Source organism: Buceros rhinoceros, unplaced genomic scaffold (genome assembly GCF_000710305.1).
Source record: "Buceros rhinoceros silvestris isolate BGI_N320 unplaced genomic scaffold, ASM71030v1 scaffold4287, whole genome shotgun sequence".
In the NCBI taxonomy this organism is placed as follows: domain Eukaryota; kingdom Metazoa; phylum Chordata; class Aves; order Bucerotiformes; family Bucerotidae; genus Buceros; species Buceros rhinoceros.
In genome coordinates, this window is record NW_010421531.1 from 1 (window position 1) to 19,594 (window position 19,594).

The 19,594-nt window shown below is 35.9% G+C and overlaps 1 protein-coding gene across 1 annotated transcript; it reads left to right on the forward strand.

Moving 5' to 3' along the window:
- Positions 1 to 194: 194 nt before the first annotated feature.
- On the forward strand, positions 195 to 16,727 carry WDR60 (WD repeat domain 60; the record flags this gene model as incomplete). Its single annotated transcript, XM_010139691.1, has 16 exons — positions 195 to 390; positions 1,996 to 2,098; positions 4,452 to 4,581; positions 5,105 to 5,258; positions 5,626 to 5,684; positions 5,988 to 6,105; positions 7,001 to 7,173; positions 7,747 to 7,909; positions 9,611 to 9,724; positions 10,748 to 10,809; positions 11,861 to 11,912; positions 13,147 to 13,207; positions 13,463 to 13,559; positions 13,788 to 13,919; positions 14,951 to 15,174; positions 16,291 to 16,727. Coding segments are annotated over 16 exons (2,010 nt in total), but the record flags the coding sequence as incomplete, so codon positions are not given.
- Between the last annotated feature and the right edge of the window lie 2,867 nt (positions 16,728 to 19,594).

Genomic DNA, 19,594 nt, shown 5'->3' on the forward strand with positions numbered 1-19,594 from the left:
TTAATTAATAATTATTATTAAGACATGCCCTTTTCTTTCTATTAAACAGTTATTTTAAAATGCCTTTCAGTCAGAGGATTTATAGCCATGAGAATTTAATTTTTGGTAGCATTTTATAATTTCTTAAAAAGATGTTGGAAAGTACATCTATAATCCATGTTTATTAGTTACTGAAAGTCCGGTTACTTTTAAAGGATTATGAAGATGATTTTGATGATGACGAAGACAAAAGTGGTGAAGAAAAAAATGCAGAAGAAAACCTAAAAGAGATTCCATTTTCCAGAACATCAGAAATTGAAGAAATTCGAAGAGCAATTACTGCAGAAAATGATAGAATTTGTACTTCATTGTCAAAGGCAATTGAAAATGAAAAAAAGGAACCAATTGTGGGTATGTGACTAGATACCAGCCTTTTTAAATTAAGTGTATGAATAACAGATATAACTTATGAGTGAACAGGCCACTTTTTCCAGAAATCTGCCTAGACGCAGAAATCTGGTCCTCTGGATGAGTCACAGGTTTGTGGGTAAGTAAGTTCTGTAACTTTCACATGGCTAAAGAATGATTCAGAGACATTACTATAATGATTTAAAATGTAAAGTATAAAAATCTACAGACATTTAGTATGTCTTATTTTGGGTAAGAGGAGGATATGAGAGTCTGGATTTTGAAAACGAGGAGTGCTAGAACAGTTTGGGGCTTCTGGTGACATCAATTTGCCTTTTTCTTTTAAGCAAAGTTGAAGCCACTGCTCTGGGTGGGAAGGCAAGAGAAATACAGATATTACTTAAATAGAGAGTTCTATATCACTTTTAAAATTCAGGGGGGTTTGTGAAATGTGGCTACAGAACTGCTGTTTTGTATTCAGTTGACCTGATACTTGTGAGTGCCAGATCTACTTATTTAACTAACTACAGCTATGGTTCCCTTGTTCACTCTCCCTTCATGTGAACAGCAGTATAGAAAAACTGTAAACAGCTTTTTACTCTAGCTCGTACAAAGTTAGTACAGTCATGGAAGGATAGCATGGAGTTTCTGTAAGTCTTTACAGTATCAATAGATTTTCGGTTGTCACTGCAAGTCAGAACCCGTATAGCGTAATATGAATTTCTTCCTGCAGAAGATTTATGCAATTATTACAATAAAATAATTCTGTTAATGCTATAGATCTAACAAACAGGATTGAATTCTAATACAGAATGAGATTTTTAAATTCTGAATTGTAGCACTTAGTGCTTTATTGTACATTACACAGCACTTTTTGGATGAAGTTTTGATCTCATTTGGTTAAAATGGTTGTTGATCATTCCAATAATGACTTTCAGAAGTTTCAAAGAGTTTTTCAAGTATTAGCTAAAAAGGCAGTTTTCATCTGAGGAAATGAAACAGCATTGGTCCTGCCTGTAAGTTGGATATTAAGGTCAATTAGCTACCACCTAGCCAGGAAAGGGAGTAAAATCAGCATGACATCAGATATTGTGTTTGTTCTATTAACTGTGGTTTGTAAAGCAACAATTTTCACTGTTTTGCTTATTCATCCAAGGGTGTCGGTTAAGCTTGTGTTGATGAGGTTCTCCACTAGCTACAGTGATGAATTCTTGTTTAGAGGCGTAGCGTTGTGCATGGTGTAGTCTGCATGAATTTGATACGATTTTTAGAATTGGATTTAGAATTTACTGTACACAGGAGAACAAGGGACCTGCTAATGACAGGAGAAAGAAAGAGGCACTAGGCTTCTAAAATAAAAATTGCAATGGTCAGTCATTTTCAATTGATGAATAAAGAACCACAGTAAGGGAAAAATGCTGGCCCGTTACTGAAGTTAAGAAGCTTATTTGACTGATAACTATGCTAGAGCACATTGTGTAACATGCAAACTAGTAACCTTTAGTAGTCGTGTCGTAATAAATCTGTTGCTTTTTAGACTTATTGCTTTACATTTTAATGCACCATAAAGGTGAATTATAACATTAACGATGTTTTATAATATCACAGAAAGGCAATACGCTTCTGTCAGAAACTCCTTTTGTGGAATATTCATGGATTTTCAAATGGCAAACCAACGACAAAGTAGCCGAAGTATGGCTAATAAGCAGAAGTAAGTGTATTTTTAAAAATTCCACAAAATGGCAACTCACTATGTGAGCTGTAATTTTTTTCATTATATTTGAATTATGTTAAGTTTATAAACTTCACTTTTTCAAAGCCAAATATTATTTTATAAGATAACAGTAATTAGTTCTCGAGTAAATAAAATTTACAGGCTTTGCTACATATCATTTTATAACAGGAATTTATCTATATATCAATATATGTGTATCATTTTATTACAGAACGAATCGCTGGTATTGTAACTTCTTTGTATGCTTCTTCAGTCACTTAATTAGATACTGACTTACAGTACTAAAGGGCAAACCTCTCAGCTGCTCTGAGGGCTCTGCAGAACTGTAATTTCTTGAAATAATCAATTTTATTGTCTAGGCTATCTAATTCACCTTGCCTAAATTTATATACCCAAATTTTATGTGAGTTCATTGTCTAGGCTTCCTCTCTAAAGAGGGGCAAAACAGGAAATTCAGGAAGGCATCTCTCTGAAGAATTGCCTTCTGAATTGTTTGTCAGCCTCTACCGATTACGTACCATGACCGATTCTGACTATGTATAAGGCTGTGTACATGCTAACAGCGTAGCCTGTGAGGATAACTGACATTTTCATGGAAAGAGAAAGGGTTTGTGGAATTTAGTGCTGTGATAATACATCACGACCAGCAAATAGACTGAAAGCATCTCATAAATGAGCTGTGGAACTTTGGAGTTGTGAGTATTAATATGAGGCTTATCAGTTTATTTTAAGGATTTGTCTTCACATATCATTAAGATTTGTAACTAGGAAGCAACTTTCATACGTTTTAATTAGATCTCCACAATCTGTGCCCACAGTGTGGTATTAGGAAGTAGAAGTAAAAATAGAATGTGGGTAAGGAAACAGAATAAATGTCATTGAGTGGCAAAAAAGAGATGTGCAAATTGTCCTTATGCATAAAGAAAAATCCAGTCTAAAATATTGGAGGATAAATTGCAGCTCATGTTGCTCTAGCGTTTTCCCTTTTCGAAGACTATCTTACTGAGAGAAACTGTGACTAGAATATGCATCTGTAAGAGTGTTTCGATTTGGAATTGCTACAGATCCATAACTGTGTCTGCGTTCTATTTATCTTGAGTATATTTAAATAAACTGAAAGTGCCAGAGAGAGAATGGGAGACTGCAAAAATCTTCTCATTTTCTGGGAGTTTGTACTATAGCAAGAGTATGGAATTGTAAACAGCCATCTGTATGGAGTTCAAGCAGTTAACTCTTAAAGCATCTTAACAGTTTTTTGACATTAGATAGTTGTGTGAATTGTGACCGAGATTGACCACCTTTTCATTATCCACACGTCCATACAAGTGGAATGGTAGGAATCTCTTCATAGTTGATGATAATATCACATAAGTATTTTAATATCACATAAATGCTTTTTACTTGTAAGAGTAAGATACAGTATATGCAGGTAGACTTGCTTTACAATTAAGAATCAAAATATAGTTTTATTTGTGAGCAAGGATGAAAAAATGAGGAATTGAGTTAGGCAGTAAGTAAAAGGATTGAGGGAAGCCGGATAAGGCAGTTGAGTTGGTACGATTCCAGCAAGGGAATTTAGGAAGATGGAAAGATCTGGCATTTCATAGGACAGAGAGATTCAGGTATCTCAAATACTGTATCGTGCTAAATATTATTCAAAACAAAAAATACAAGTGAAATAATACGTGGTCTGACTCAATCTCTAGTGCTTGTTTTCATACAACTGAGATCAAGTCCGATAGTCTGGTAACCGATGGGTTTTGGAGGCCTGTTCTTTGAGGAAGAGGGCAGTATTCATGTCCACAGGTTATGAATCAGCAATACATTTATTTCGTGTATACATTTAAAATATGTTTTAGGATTGCTGCTGTTGTTATTTGCTTCTGTAGTGATGTAAAGAGGTACAGAGGCAGTCTGTTACCAGTGGAGATCACTCAAAATACTGTTGTGTAAGTCTAACAAAATCAGGACAATGTAGATGATCTTTATAAAGCACGTACATATAGGTGATGTAAGTTAATGAAATGGGTTTAGGAGAATTAGCCACCATCCTAACTAAAGGAGGGAAGAGACATTCCTCACAGCACAGCTTTTGAATACTAACGCAAGGTGATAGTGCTAGGCTTTGACAGTTTGGGTAAGCCATGCAATCAGCATTGCATTTTCAAATATTATATTTATCTCAGCATAACATTAAATGTGAACTCATAACAACATTATATGTACTTCTGTTGATATATTCTTATCTGTCAATTAATTTTAATACAATTTGCATTAAATACTTGGTCTTAACCATTTTTATATTTCTCTCTTGTAATTAATTCTAAAGAAAACGGAGCTCAGAACTTCTCCCACTAATTGATCTGGACTTCTCAGTTAGTTTTTCTTTATTGGATTTGCCTCCTGTAAATGAGTACGACATGTATATCAGAAATTTTGGTAAAATGAACACTAAGCAGGTGCGTAACAAATACTTAGTTATATTTAAGTCGTGAAAGTACTGATTCTTCTTTTGGAAAATAATTTTCCTTACAAAAGAAAGTTACTAGAGGTAATAGTAAATATTAAATACCTATTAATAGTAATAAATTAATTATTTGTGTCTCTAAGCCTTAATTACCATATAGCAATGATGGTCAAACAGGCCATTTTCTTTCTCTTCTAACATAGAAGTCTCATGTTCCTTCCCCATTTTCTAAGGGACTTTCTGTATGTCTGTGGCTCACTGAAATATGCTGGGTTTAGTGTTAGTGCATCACGTAAGACATTCTCTATTTTTGCAGCAGGTCTGGCACTCTTGTGTGAAATGTGGTAAAATGTGCATGCACAAAATAGAGACTCTGTGTCACAATGCTTAGGTCTGAATTTAAAAACAGAAGAGGCTGAACACATAATTTTAAAATGACTAAGTTCTATTCAGCTAAGTGCTGTCATTCTTAGTTGTGTCACTCATACATTGATCACTTCATCTTTGTACTTTAGGCATATGTTCAGTGTAACGAGGACAATCTTGAGAGAGACATTCAGACTGAGGAAGTCGAGACATTGGAGAAATGGACGCAGCATCCAGGAGAAAGTGCCCTTGTATCTGGAGGTGAAGAACATTTTAATCTTACTCATTTATGGATGTATGCATGTAAACTTTCTCTTTTGTACCCTTTAATTGTCAGAATCTGCAATGTGGCAGGCTGCATCGACAGCGAACTGCTCTAAGTATGGTGAATCCCCTTGTGGATGGGGTGGAGAATAAGTGGCAGAAATAGTTTCTTCCATCAGGATTGCAGTTTCTGTGAAACTGCCCGTGGGATTCCCCTATAGATCTTGTTCTTCAGAACTGTTACTTCTGCTGAAGATAAGTGGATTCCTGCCACTCTCCTCTTTCTTAAACATTACATTATTTTTAGGGTTTTCTTAACTGGTTCCCTTTTGAAGCTTCAAGTTTGGTTTTGGTTTTTGTTTTTTCTTAGGTCCCATAAAGAGCCAGGATATGTCAGTGAATGGAGCTCTAACACCAAAAATCGATTCACAAAGATTAGCAAATTTCCTCCGGTCTGCTTGCCAGGTACACTTACGTATTAATATCCCTTATGAATTGTGTGCTTAGATATGCAGTGTGATAGATGACTTACAGTACTTGTTCTGACTAATTTAAATAAATTACTTAAATAATACTCATTATCAGTGAGATTCATCTCTCTGCAAAGGAATGGGACCAGAGCTGGGCAACCTTTATGTCTGTAAATCTGTATTTGCGAAGATACAAAATTAATAAGAGTTGATAAAGATTTATTAAATTAATCCACATGCTTTAGAAAGCTACAGATAGCAACCCTTTTATTTCTATAAATGTAATTATGTTTGACAGGTGATTGCTGTTTTGCTAGAGGAAGATCAAGTTGCAACACAACCCAGATCTCAACCAACCAGTCTGTCTATTAGCGATAGCTGTTTCCAGTTAAATACTAATCAGCCATTCCTCCATGGTAAGGGAAATTTATTCTACACCGTTTAGTATACAGTGTGAACTCTTCCTCCTTATGCAAAAATACCGTGCTCTTTGTTGTGGCCGCAGTGCAAACAGCATATATCAGGGTATAAAGCCCGCTTTTCTTTTAATTGCGCTAATCTGGCTGTAATTCTGTGCAGATTGGTTTCACAGAGGGAACATGAGAGCATCTAGCTGCTGTGAAACCAGAAGTATAACCAGTGATAAACATGATGCGGGGGTGCCCTGCAGGTAATTTCTTGCCTCCGTGGTTGCAGGGCTGTCCTAAGGGGTGTAATTTCATTTAGGCTCTTTACAGTGAAAGGAGGGTCAAAGTGGCAAATAAAGCAAAGTTTTTGAACAGGGAGAATATAGCTTGATATATTCGAACTGCGGTTATATCTTCCTCATATAAACAGTAGATATTCAGATGAAAAGAAAAACAAAAGATAAAGCATCTGTAATTGTGTTAAGAAGACCTATTATAACATAAACCCATATGTATTCTAACATGAACATATGAGATGAACCAGAAAAAGCCTGGCCTGTGCTGTTTCCTCTTTGAGACTTTGCTAAATTTTCAGTATATACACTGGCATCAGATCAGATTGGTTTGCTTATGCACAGAATAATTATTAACTTCCTGGATCTCTTTCTTTTTGCTTTCTACTCACATCTAATTTTTTGGATTCTTTCTCTAGTACCTCTTTTTTTCTTACATAGCATCAAAAGCATCCCACTGTTAATAGAAATAGTCTTCATAATTAGAAATATTCTTCATAATTACCTCTTAGCTTCTTTGGTTGGTGCTAAATTTGCTTTTTCATCTGCAATGAGTTTACTTTTTTATGTAATGCTTTTCTTTCTTGATTTTTTTTTTTTAAATCATTTAGACCGAAAAATATCCTGCCTATATGTCTCTCAAGTTCAGAGGCAGACATTACTTTCTGTTCATGGACTACCTGAAAAGGCAGGTGTTGGTTTACTGAACAGAAAGAGCATCATATGCGTTTGGAACATCTGGCAGCCCTCCAGTCCTCAGAAAGTTTTAGTATGTGACTCAGAGGTATGTTTTAATAACATTGTATAAAAAAATAACATTGACTGTAACATTGAAAATAACATTGAATAAAAGGCTTTATTATGTGCACATATCTTCAAGATATGTCATCTTTTGAGAAACACGTTTGAGCCACGAGAACAAAACCCTATTCACATTCCATTTCGTGCTCCAGTACTAGAATGCAGTGATAGTCATGGTGTTTAGTGGTTTGGGTTTTTTTAAAAGTTTTACTCCATTTTGTTGTTGAAGAGTGAACAGCTGGTTCAGCTGTTATCAGGACTTCTCCCTATCCATCACTGTCATACAGTTGCATCATCTCCTTCAACTTTGTGGTGGTAGATGCAAATTACTCAACAATTGTCCTGAAAAGGGAAGGCCTACTGAAAGTCTTGTATCCTACTTCCCTTGTAATTAAATTGTCTTTCTGCCACAAACACCTATAATCTATAATCTGTCAAAACCTATAATCTGTCTTTTCTGGATTTGCGTGCCTAGGAAGAACGAACATATTTCAGGCTTATCAAATCGTTGGCCTTTATCATAATATGAACCATGCATATTTTTACTGCTAAACAGGTGATATGTTGCTGCTTTAGTCCCAATAAAACATCGTTAGTTTTTGCTGGAACGATAGATGGTTCATTGTTGGTGTGGGATCTTCGAGAAGACTCAAGATTGCACCCTCATGTGATGATGAGTGAAGCTGACTGGACATTTAGAGTTCCAACATTTTCCACTGGTTAGTATTTGTGCATTCTGATTAATCATTTCATTGGCAGTGAAACATTCACATTACTAGTTCTTCTAAGAACACTCTTTTTCAGTAGCCTAGTTATGCATAGTCTAGTAAAAGTTGCCAATCCATAATAGCTGTAAAGAATGTAAGCCAGGTCAGTATGCATCAAGCACTGAGAATAAAGAGGTGGACCAGATGTGGAACCTAAGGAGCATTGTGATATTAAAATGGACTACTTAACTATTACCTCACCTGAAATCATTAGCTTAGTCAATTTTCTTTATCTTCCTCAATATAACCTATATTTCTTTTTTATCTACATCTGAAAACATATATTAAGATGTATTTTAAAAAATCAAAGTAATTTAAGACTGTAACCACAGTTTTTCAAATGTCATTTAAATGTCACAACCTGTACAAATTGTCATCTAAGTCTGGATGTTTCTCTAAGGCTGCATGCGAGATACGTATCCAAGCGCATACATGCATAACCTCTCTTAGGATCAGTGCAGTGCTACTCTGAGGGGTCTAGAGAGCAGTTCATCTCCTCCTAATATGGATATCTGTGTATGGTTAGCTGGATTGATGGTATTGGTTAGATTTCGATTACAGCTGTCTCGTGTGTGCATACCATTTTAAATGTCTTAATCTTTGATACAAATCTGACACTTAGGCATTTCTAAAATTCCACTTCTGGAATTCATTACTTCTGGATTATATCTAGATACACTGAAAGTTGACTCAGGATTGTCTTTTTTTCTTGCCACTATATCAATTATCATAGCAATGGAAGATCTAGGAGTTTCTTATCTTTACAGATAAAACTGTCTTTTTATGGTATCATGGGTTCAACTTATATGGGGATCACATAATGGGAAACAAGTAGTATTATTTTTCTAAAAAAGCCCATGCACACATACTCCTTTGTTCACGAGTGTATCTAATTGCAGTAGCATATAAGAGGAAATATTAGTTGGTAGCTGATAAACTTTTCATTTTTTAAATAGATCAAAGACGCTTGGCCTTGCTTTGCATAATGGGCTGGTAGTCAAATGCATCTATAGAGTTTCATGTACTAGCTTATATAACCAAGCAGGTTTTAATGCTGTGTATTTAGGAAGCTTTATGCCTTTAGTCTTAAATGAGGTAAAGTTCAGTGCAGGCAAAGTCCAGAAATCAAGAGTATCTGAAAAAGGTTGCATGCTGAAATTGCTCTAAAAATACTTTTGTTTTTAAATGCCATTAAAGGGTAAATACATAGTTTCTTGTGGTGAATTTTTTGTTTCAGGTTAGTTACTTTCTTTTAAGAGTAATATTTCTTTAATTTTGTCTTTTCTGTAGTAAGCAGTCATTTATTTCTACCTCTCTATGGAGCTTGAAGTAAACATCATTATTTTCATGGTAACCCTGAAATGGCAAATTTTAATGAAATGTCTGGTACAGTAGCATTAATAGTGCAGCAGTCATCTGGAAAATAAGAAGTAAATACAAATGGTGAAATGTTGATTAGTGGTATTTCGTTAAATTCAGATAGAGTTTGCAATGTTGTATTTGAGAATTTTACAAAGTAATTCTTTATGAAGTTCATTATTTGCCATTCTTTCTTTGTAATCACCATTCTCCCACAAGCTGAGAAGTGATGAGGGTTTTGCTGTTTTTGTTGAAAATAATGTAGTGTGTAACTTTCATTATCCTTAATTACAGATGGCATTCTGAACTCAGTAAACCACACCTCTCCTATACTGGCAGTGGAACCTGTCTCAACCTCTCTTTACACCGATCAGAATTATGGGCTCTCAAGCCTCTCTTATCAGGAGGGTATGTAATCAATACATCTGAGTCTTTCTTTAGGTATCTAGTGAAACAAATATATCATCGCCAAAATCCAGCTCATAATTCTGCTCTGCCTCTTAAGTTGTCTGTGGTATCAATTGCACATAACATTCATGTTTATTTTCTGCTGTTACTTTTATGTAATGTTCGTTCAAGTGCAGCTTTGCATGAGATGTACTTGCATGCTTGTTGTAATGTCTGTTTTCAAGACTATTTTTTATTCTTCTATGATAAAGCAAATTTATTGCTCAAAAACTGTCTTAGTGCTTCTACAATGTCTGAAAACCCCCTGTCTGAATCAGTGCAGCAACATGCTCATATCTGAAAGCACTTAAAAGATGTGAGTGTACTTGATGGTTCTTCATGTGCCTTTTGCCTAATTTTTTTACCTAACTTTGCAAATAAACTGTAATCCTCATGCCCCTTTAATTTCTAGGCAGTGTACTAGGGGAGGCATTATTACTTCCACTGCAGATTTTCACAGTAGTCCAAAAAAATGTGCTGCATATTGCAGGCTTCACAAGATTTTATCTATTGCACTTCATGTTCTGGTATAAAGTACTTGCAAAATTCAGATAGTTTAAAAGATGGAGGCAGAGATCATCTGCATTTCTTGTAGGGTGAATTGGATGTACTAGAACAGACAGAGATACATGATAGAGACTAATTCAGTTGGAAAGGACCTAACAACAGTCATCTAGTCCAACTGCCTGACCACTTCAGGGCTGACTGAAAATGATGCTATCAAGGGCATTGTTCAAATGCCAAACGCTGACGAGCTTGGGGCATTGACCCCTTCTCTAGGAAGCCTCTTCCAGTGTTTGACCACCCACTCAGTAATGAAAGTTTCATGCCTTTTTCTTTTTGGTAGAGTTAGGACACTTCCCCTTTTTATGTAGCTGAGAAGTTTCAGAGAATGTATTAACCTAGCAAACATTTGAAATCCTTTGATACTGATCAGGTTGAAGCTCAGAGTGTGAGTATAAATTGTTACTGTTTCTTCCATAGAGATGTCAGCCCCTCCATTTCAGATAGCTTCAATGGATGAAAATGGAATCCTCAATATGTGGGTGAGTAATATATGTATGAAGAGAGAGAGTATCATATGCTGGAATAATAAAATACTTGTTCAAATAGAGCAACACAAAGCTGGGATTTCTGATGAGAATTTCCTGCCTGAATAGTATAGCAATGCTAGCCATTCTGTTGGAATTCTCATCAAAATTTTTGACCTGACTCTCTAATACTATGATATTATCCTTAAGCAAGACTATTAATAGGTATACGAATTCATGAAAACAGGCAATCAGTAGTTCTGCTTCATAGGAATATGTTTACTTATTCCTATTAATTGAATAGTAGACCTCAGTCCTCTTTCACCAGCCTACTTTATTTTATTTGAATCACAGTGGTATCAGAGACTGTACTGATTGTATGTGAGAAATTACACTAATGTTTGATATAAAAAAATGTTCAAGGGGCAAAACGTGAAATCTGTGGATAAGGTTACTGAAATATGATGGTCAGGTAAGTAGCCAGTGTGGTGCTCTTAATTTCTGTCCTGACAACTCTTCTTTGTATCAGATGTTTTCAGTCTTTTTCTGACACAGTTTTGGCCCAGTTGCTGAACCTGCTGGTTGCATCTGAATTCATCTTGCTTGAGGAACTGAATGGCTCGGTGAATAATAAGGGGATGGAAGTATTTCCCTTCTGTTAAGTCCCTTAAAACTCTAGAGTAATTTTAATATCAAGCGATTCAGGTCAAATGAATCTACTTCTATTTCATTAATAGTAAAAAGCACAGAAAATGTGTTACAATTCCATAGCTGGGGGTTCAGGGTGTTTCTGTTGTGACCGACCAAACTAACAGGATGCCAACTAGCAATTAAGCTTAGAATTTAACTTCCCATATTCTGCTTTCCAGCAGGGAACATCCAGCAAGCACACGAAACTGGTTTTAGCATTGACAAGATAAAGACAATCTACCTGTAATCATTGTAATGTTAGACCTACCTATTTAAATGTTACTTTAGAGTTACGTCATACATTATTACAATGAGTTAAAAACTTTTAGTCTGGTAAATATGTGTTGCTAATGAATATTATATATTGACTTTTCAGGTAGTTGTTGAATTACAAAGAGTGGATTTAGCTGGTTCACAAACTGATTTAGGTGAGTACTGCACATTAGAGGTAGACTAAAGTGCTCAAGTTTTGAGATTACGAAGTTAGAAGACAGAGGAAAAGTCAGTGATGGCAAAAATAGTTTAGAAGTCAGAATTACTGAGAAAAAAGATTCATTCTGAATAAGACACGTATCTAATATTTGGGGTTATTGGTTGTGTAAGGGAGTTATTTTCACTGCTGAAAATTCACTGAACTGTCTGAATTTCACTTGCTAATTTTGTATTGGTAGTTACCACCGACAAACACATTTCTTACAGTGTCAAAGCAGATTTCTGTGTCCTCAACAGCTTTTTTTCAAAGATTATGAGATTCCATGTCCTTCTTGGTCCTCCTCTTCTTTCTTTATTTTAACCAAGTCTGTTATAATGCTTTTGTTGTTGCCTGTATCTCCGTTTTGCTAATTGTCCTGAATTGTTCTCTTTTGGGTAAGTAACACTTAATTTAGTGTGAGAAAAAAGTTTCCATGAAAAAAGTAAAGAATAAACTCCATTCAACCCCTTTCGAGCTTTTGTTCTTTGAACAAATTTAGCCTTACAGACTTACCTAGCAGGAAAAGGCTGTGATTGAAATCCTGATTAATTTTAAAATACATACATCTACGATGAAGTATTGCTAAAAAAACTAGCATTTTTGATCAGTTTTCTAATTTATAAGCTCATGTGCAATGTCTGGCTATATTAAGCTGCTAAAGCTGGGTGTTTGTGGAGAGGTGCATTTTAAAGTTATAGTCATGTGTTGACATAGTTTTACTGCCACCAGCATTCATTTTTTTTCCTCTTCAAAAAGTTGTTGTCTTTGAAGGATTTGAATTATTTATGTCATAGACCAACTTTATGGCAGCATTATTAGATTCTCTCATTACTATAATTCATTGTCAAAGATCCAAGTGACATAAATGTGCATTTTCACCATTGATAGAATTGGGGTTTATAGATGATGTTACAGGATGTTATATGCATACCGTAAAACTAAACCAAACATAATCATGTGTCCCTTTCTCTGTCCTCTTTCTCTGATTTCTGTCAAAGATTACAACTCTTCAGGTTTAAGTTCTGAAGTAAATCGTTCTAAATTGTTATATATAAAAAGCCATATTTGCAATAAACAATTTAATTATGAAATATCCTTTTACTTATTAGCTTAGATTTTAATTTGATGATGGCACTTTCTTAATGCAAAGTGCTTAAATCAGTTTAAATAATTATTTTATATAATTCTAGGTTTAATTCCTGGAGGGAAGGTGAAGTTAGTACATAGCTCTACTATGGAACTGAATAACAGGTAAGAAAACAGGAGCATTTAGATTTTACATGTGCATCTCACAAAGCTAATTTTTCCTATGCTTTATTAGTTTGCTGTTATGTAAGATATATTTAACAATATTTTCAATAGTTGTTTGGGGTTTTTTAATAAACTCTTCTCCCTAGAGCCTAGTCATAGACATTTTAGAATAAGAGGGTTTTTTTATATACTTGCCTAGTTTTAGAAGACAACTTCCTGTATTTATGTCATCTTTTACCTTTATGTTTCTCCTAGTCTTTTCCCAAAGGATGTACGCCAGAGAATGCCCCAGACACTGACTATTAAATTTCTGTCTTCTAATCCTAATCATTTCATTGTTGGGACGAACATTGTGAGTAATGTACTAAAGCTAATCTCATTGTTGTTTTCTGGTTTGGAAGCTGCCCCATTTACTTGGAATTTTACCAGTAGGCTATATGTTAATCTGTTACCTATTAAAATTTATTAGCTATTAGGGATCTTTTAAGGTAGCAGCTCTGTGAATTATTTAACTTCTTCTGATGATACTGATAATGCAAATTTTGTTTTCTTTAGTTCATTTTCTTTATATCTTTCATAGGGGCTGGTAGGCCATGGTACAAGACATAATTTAAAAGTTCTTCCAAAGCTATTCAGACCTCAGGAGAGCGGACTGAGATCAATAAGTATCAACGCAATTGATTTCTTCCCTTTTGGAAAGCCACTCTTTTTGGTATGAAAACATTTTAATACAAAACAAGTTTAATTTTTTATTCACTTGCTGAGAGAGGATTTCTAATTTGATATATTCAGCCTGGTGTGGTAGTTGGTTACCTCACTATTCCAATGTTCCATGAAGGGTGACAACAAATCTCATGTCCTGTTGTTCGAACTTTTGTTATGTAAAAGGTGAACCATCTGGCTCATAGAAACAAGTGGCAATCTCACTTCAGCCTTCTAACTTATTCTTTGTTTTTACTGAAATTCGGCATTGCAAGCAGGTCTTCCACTGTGAATGAAGCCTCAGCTGTTTCTCACTCTTAAAATCCATCTATTAGTGACATAATCATTTCAGAGACAAAATGTCTGTGTTGCTGTGAAATAAAGGTTTGTGGGGCAGCTCTGGGCATTCCCTGCTTTCCTTTCCACATCAGTCAGTGGGTGGGTCAGTGTGCTGCATGGTCTTGTGTTAAAATCTGCCCTCAGCAGTTGGTAATGACACATCCACTGTGTTTATTTGTCTCCCATGTGAAAGAATTCGGTGAAAATTGAATCTAACTTTGGATTTAGATGTTCATTATGAAACACTTTAATATCATTGTACTGTTAAGCACAGCCTGTCCTACTGAAAGCTGTTCTTGGTTTACAGATTATGGATGTCACTAAGTAGCCTTCTGAATTGGTCTCTTGGCTCTGTCCTTTCCCCAGTTCAGGCTACTGACAACTTGTGCTGGATCATAGTATTAATCAAGTTGATTGATAGTTTGAGAACTTTTTTTAAAATAGAAGATCAGGACTTCAACCCAGGATTAATGGATTGGATTGCTGTAGTGTGCTCAGTACAGAGTTACTGCTTTTGAACTCAAAATTACAATAAAAGTTAAAACCCAGATAGTCCTTAGAGTAATATATGAGAGATATCTGCCACTTGAGTCAGATAATTTTTATCTATATGCTTGATATTCTCAGGAATTGAATCGCAGTTTTTGTCTTGTTTAGTTTGTTTGGTTCCCAGGAAGTATTTTCTTTTTGACTGTGCTACAGGTTGGCTGTTCAGATGGAAGCGTTAGATTACACCAGATGACATCAGAGTATCCCCTCATGCAGTGGAATGACAGCACAAACGGCCAGCCAGTCATTGCCCTGCAGTGGGCTCTAACAAGACCCGCTGTGTTTTTTGTCCTGGATGCATCATCTAATATTTACATTTGGGATCTTCTGGAAAACGATTTGTTGCCTGTGGCAAAGCAGACTATTCCATCAGAGAGGTAAGTACATTACACTACTCTCTTTTTAGTGAAATATTAATATTATTATAATCTACGTTTTGAGTAGAGTTTGAATAACTTTTTTTGCTTGGCATAAAAGTTTCTTAGAATTTGCTTTTCTAACCAATTTTTGAAGTGTTGAATGTGTGGAAATACACTGTAATGAATTAAATTTTAATTTATCCTTATTTACTGAATATTTTATACAGTCTGATAAAGGAGAGATAACGTTAGTATAAATCAAAAGCAGGTGTAGTGTTACCAGTTAGGTCAGATGTCTGTACATGGAGCAGTTGCTGTTTATATGAAGAGAAAAATTCTTCTATCTTCAATCTAAAATCACTGGACTGTTTTAAGTTCAAAGATAGCTTTGCTGGATCAGGATCAACCCTAAAAGAGACAAGAGGTTGGACAACATTCTAAAATGCCTGTGTAAAATATGGTTACCAATATAAAGAAATATGCTGTGTTCATTGTCACAAAGTAAACAACAATAATTTTGCTCATCAAGACTAGCATCCGGGTGATCTCACACTATTGTTCCCGTAGTCAGTGTAGTGACCTGGGTATCCTGTAGAGTGATGCAGAAAAGCAGTTTAATTAGCCTTTCTGAATTATAGTGTTGAGGAGGCTCTTTCCTCCCTGATGGGAGCCCTGCTGGGAGACTCTGTCTTCCCTAGGCTTAAGTTAGTCTTGGTGAATATCCCTCTAACTAAAAGTTTTCCTTGTAGCCTTGTAAACTACAGCAATGTGCTGCTGGTTTTGTGAGAAAACAACTTTAAAAATTATGTTATTGCACTGTACTGGAAAATACCATAAACCAGTTTATTTTTACAGGCTTGAAATCATTTTTAAGTTATGATTAGAAACCACGATGATAGAATCTTTGAACAGGGGAAGAATTACCTGTTATATTTATATTAAATGATTGCAAGTGGTGAAAAGCTGAAGAACATGCTGGGATTTAAAAACAGTGAGGGATATTACACTGTGATGATCAGAAAAAAGGAATCATTTAGTTAACTCTAAGTAACCTGCTAAAAACACATTTGAAAACACCAAGTTCTATTAGTTTTGTCTTAATTAAAAAACACTCCCTTGTTCTTTTGATTTCAGTGTTGTAACTATGGCTCTGCTGGGAGAACCAGAAAAAACAAATGGATTGTTAGGTATTGCACTGGCCAAAGAATATGGACAGATAGACATTCAGTATGTAAAGAAGAAGTGGGCATTACCTCGGCCTGAGGAATCTGAAAAACTACAGTTGATTTTATTGCAGTCGTTTTAGAAACAGTACACCTGTCTGGGGGTACAAATTATTGCAAAACCCTGCAATTAAAGAAATGGAATGTAATTTTGTATTTGTATATAACTTGTATGTATTTTAAGGCATATCAATACAATATTTCAGCTGAAATGATATATTTTATCATAAAAACGACAGAACCTAATTTAGCATTACTCAAAAAGGTGATGACTGTATTTCATTATTGAAAGTACTCTAGATTTGTATATTTTAAAAAAATACTGAAAATATATTCCTATAAATTACACTGCTGTTTCTCATTATTCCACTCTGAAGTAAATGTCAGCTATCCTTTCTCTGGTGAGCATAAAGTTGTGCCTCTGTGTAAGAAACCTGAATGTACGGAGATTTCTATCCCTGGACCTTTTACACACTAACACCTTTCTTATATCTACCTAAAAGCATTAAGTAATTGTATCAGAATACAATTTTACATCTCACGGTATTTTACTTCTGATTTTGACCCTGAAACATTGCAGAAGGAATACCTGACTAACTCAGGTAGTCCTGGTATGTGCACTACCTGTTTGGATCAAACTAGGTAAACAATATGCTTGTGAGATTTACTGAAATTCTAAATCCTTTGGGATTTCTGATGGAAACCAGAAAATACTGACCTGTTTGTTCCTGCAGATAATTTCCAAACTCTTGTAGTGAAGTAGAGGATAGCTGTCTATAATATGATACTAATTTCTGAACACTATTGGTAAAGTTTCAGCCAAGACCAAGCACTGAAATTTAACTTCTGTAGCGTAACAACTTCTGATTTAAAGATCATGAGGAAAACCACAATTAAATGAGGCCAGATTTGGGGAAAGTAGGACAAGGGGAAGAAATGTGTTAAGAATCTAGAAAATATCTATTTAAGATATGTACCATCTCCTTCTAAAATAGACTAAAATAATTTGTAAATTCTAATTAATTGCAAACATTTTTCTATATAAATTTTTACTTCAATTGAATAAACTCAAAGTGGCCACATGATGGTGCCAAGTCACAGCACTAAAAAATGAGTGTCTTTTATGAACAATATACACCGCTTTGGGAATGAATCCGTTGTAGTCCATTGCACATTCCCTTTTCCTCAAAAGCAGCAGCTGCAGTCCAGAGAGCTCCATGAACAGTGGGGCAGATGCATATTTCAAAGACCATTTTCGCTATCCCTGTTCCCTGGTCAGCCACAGAGTTGGTTTGTTTGTTTTTTTAATGTGCATGAACACAAATGTATGTCATCATCTTAATTGTTAGGTTTATTCGGTAATAATATACACCTCCCCCAATTTAAGATCAAAATTAAGCTTTGAAATTATAGTAGTCTTCTGAAAGAAATCTCTTTCCTATCATAATTTTATCATTTTCAGGACTTACCTTAATTTTCTTACTGCACCCGCTTCGGTACATAGAAACAGTAAACGAAGGGCAAGTGTTTTTTCTGCTTTGTGCTGTGTGCAGTGGTGGCGGGTTTTTTCCCAATATGCAAAAAGGAAAAAAAAATAGTATCAGCCTTCACACAGAAATACCTGTTGCAACTTTTGAGCTGCTCTTGATCAGTATGCTTGAATGAAAGATCCAGATGTTTCAGGACAGTTATGCTTGTACTGCCTGGAGAGCTGAGTGTGAGTCAGTTCCTGCACCGGGGCCTAAAAGGTGAGTTTTCTCTCTTGAACTGCAAACTAATGTAATAATGTGAATGTATCCCATGCTGGCAGTCGGTGCTATGAGAACGTGAGTAAAAAACGCGAAGTTGCTGCTCTTTGCATGCTCTCTCACTGGGTGAAGGTGACCGTTAGAGTGATAGTTCATGAAATCTTAGCAGTTGGGCATACTGATGTAACCATTTTTGAGCACGGATCTGACCAGAAGGCTGGGAAGCATTCCGTGCGTAAGGACTGACTGGCTTACAAAATTGTTTCAAACAAAATACTTAAATTTTCCATCAGCTGCTTCTAATGATTGTCAAGTTTCATCATCATCATCATCATCATGGCTTGGCTTCACGAACGAAGATCTGGGAAGGGCTTTTCCCACGCTCACTGCAAGCGATGAGTGAACCCTTCAGGACTGCGCGGTGGATTTTTTAGGTGAGGTGCAGCGTGTGCGGAACTGGCTCCACCCTTTACACCTGAGGTTCATCTGCCAGGGCCTAGTGAGCTTGGACGGTGACAGTGAAGTCCTCAGGTCGTAGGTTTGGTTAGAGTGTCCTTCTCTTAGATGATGGATGCATTACAAGGCTAACCGAGCTCCATCTGCCCGGGTTTGGAGTCAGAGTTGTCCTTCTCCTAGGATGGTGCCCGAAGGCTAGTGAGCCCATCCTGCCCGTGGACACACTTTGTCTGACCCTTCAGCTGAGACCTGTCTGGCCTGGGAGACCCCACCGGAGGCACATGCCACCACCAGCACAGCTCTCAACCTCACAAGGGCACACAAGCTCCTTCCCCACGGCAAGGGGGTGCCCGTGAAAGAGTCGCTGCTCTACCTCCGGACATCACAGACCCAGGCATGGGGCGGCTGGGGCCTGCCAAGAACGGGAGTCCTGGAGGGTATGTCAAGTTTATATTGTTAACATAAGGTATTGGAGTTTGTGTGTTTCATAAGAAAGCAAAAACATGGTTAATTAAAAATGAGACCTTGTGTATGAAAGAAAAAAGTTCACTGTTAATTCCAAAGTATTTTCATATCCATATCATTTTTACCAGTAGCTTTGATATGTGTGTGTATGCACACGCAGTCTGTTGAATGATCTTTACGTAGGACATAAACACTGCCTTCACAAAACATTTAAAATAGCCCCAATAAATACATTTTTTCCCACCTGTGGGCAATTTTGGAATGCATATTCTTAACAGCATGAACTGTAGTTAAATTTAACTGACCCATATAATGGAGACTTACCATTCCAATTACATAAAAGCTAAATCGCTATCCACCCATATTAATAACTTTTATAAAATATAACCTCTTGCTCTTAAGCCAACAAATCCTGGCGGTAAGATTGAAAAATTTTAAACATGCAAAATGCCAGAGAGATTTGGACAAACTTATGCTTTTATTTTCCACTTCATGAACGTGCTTTGAAAGCCTTTTCTGTTTAGAACATAAATATTAATATTGTTT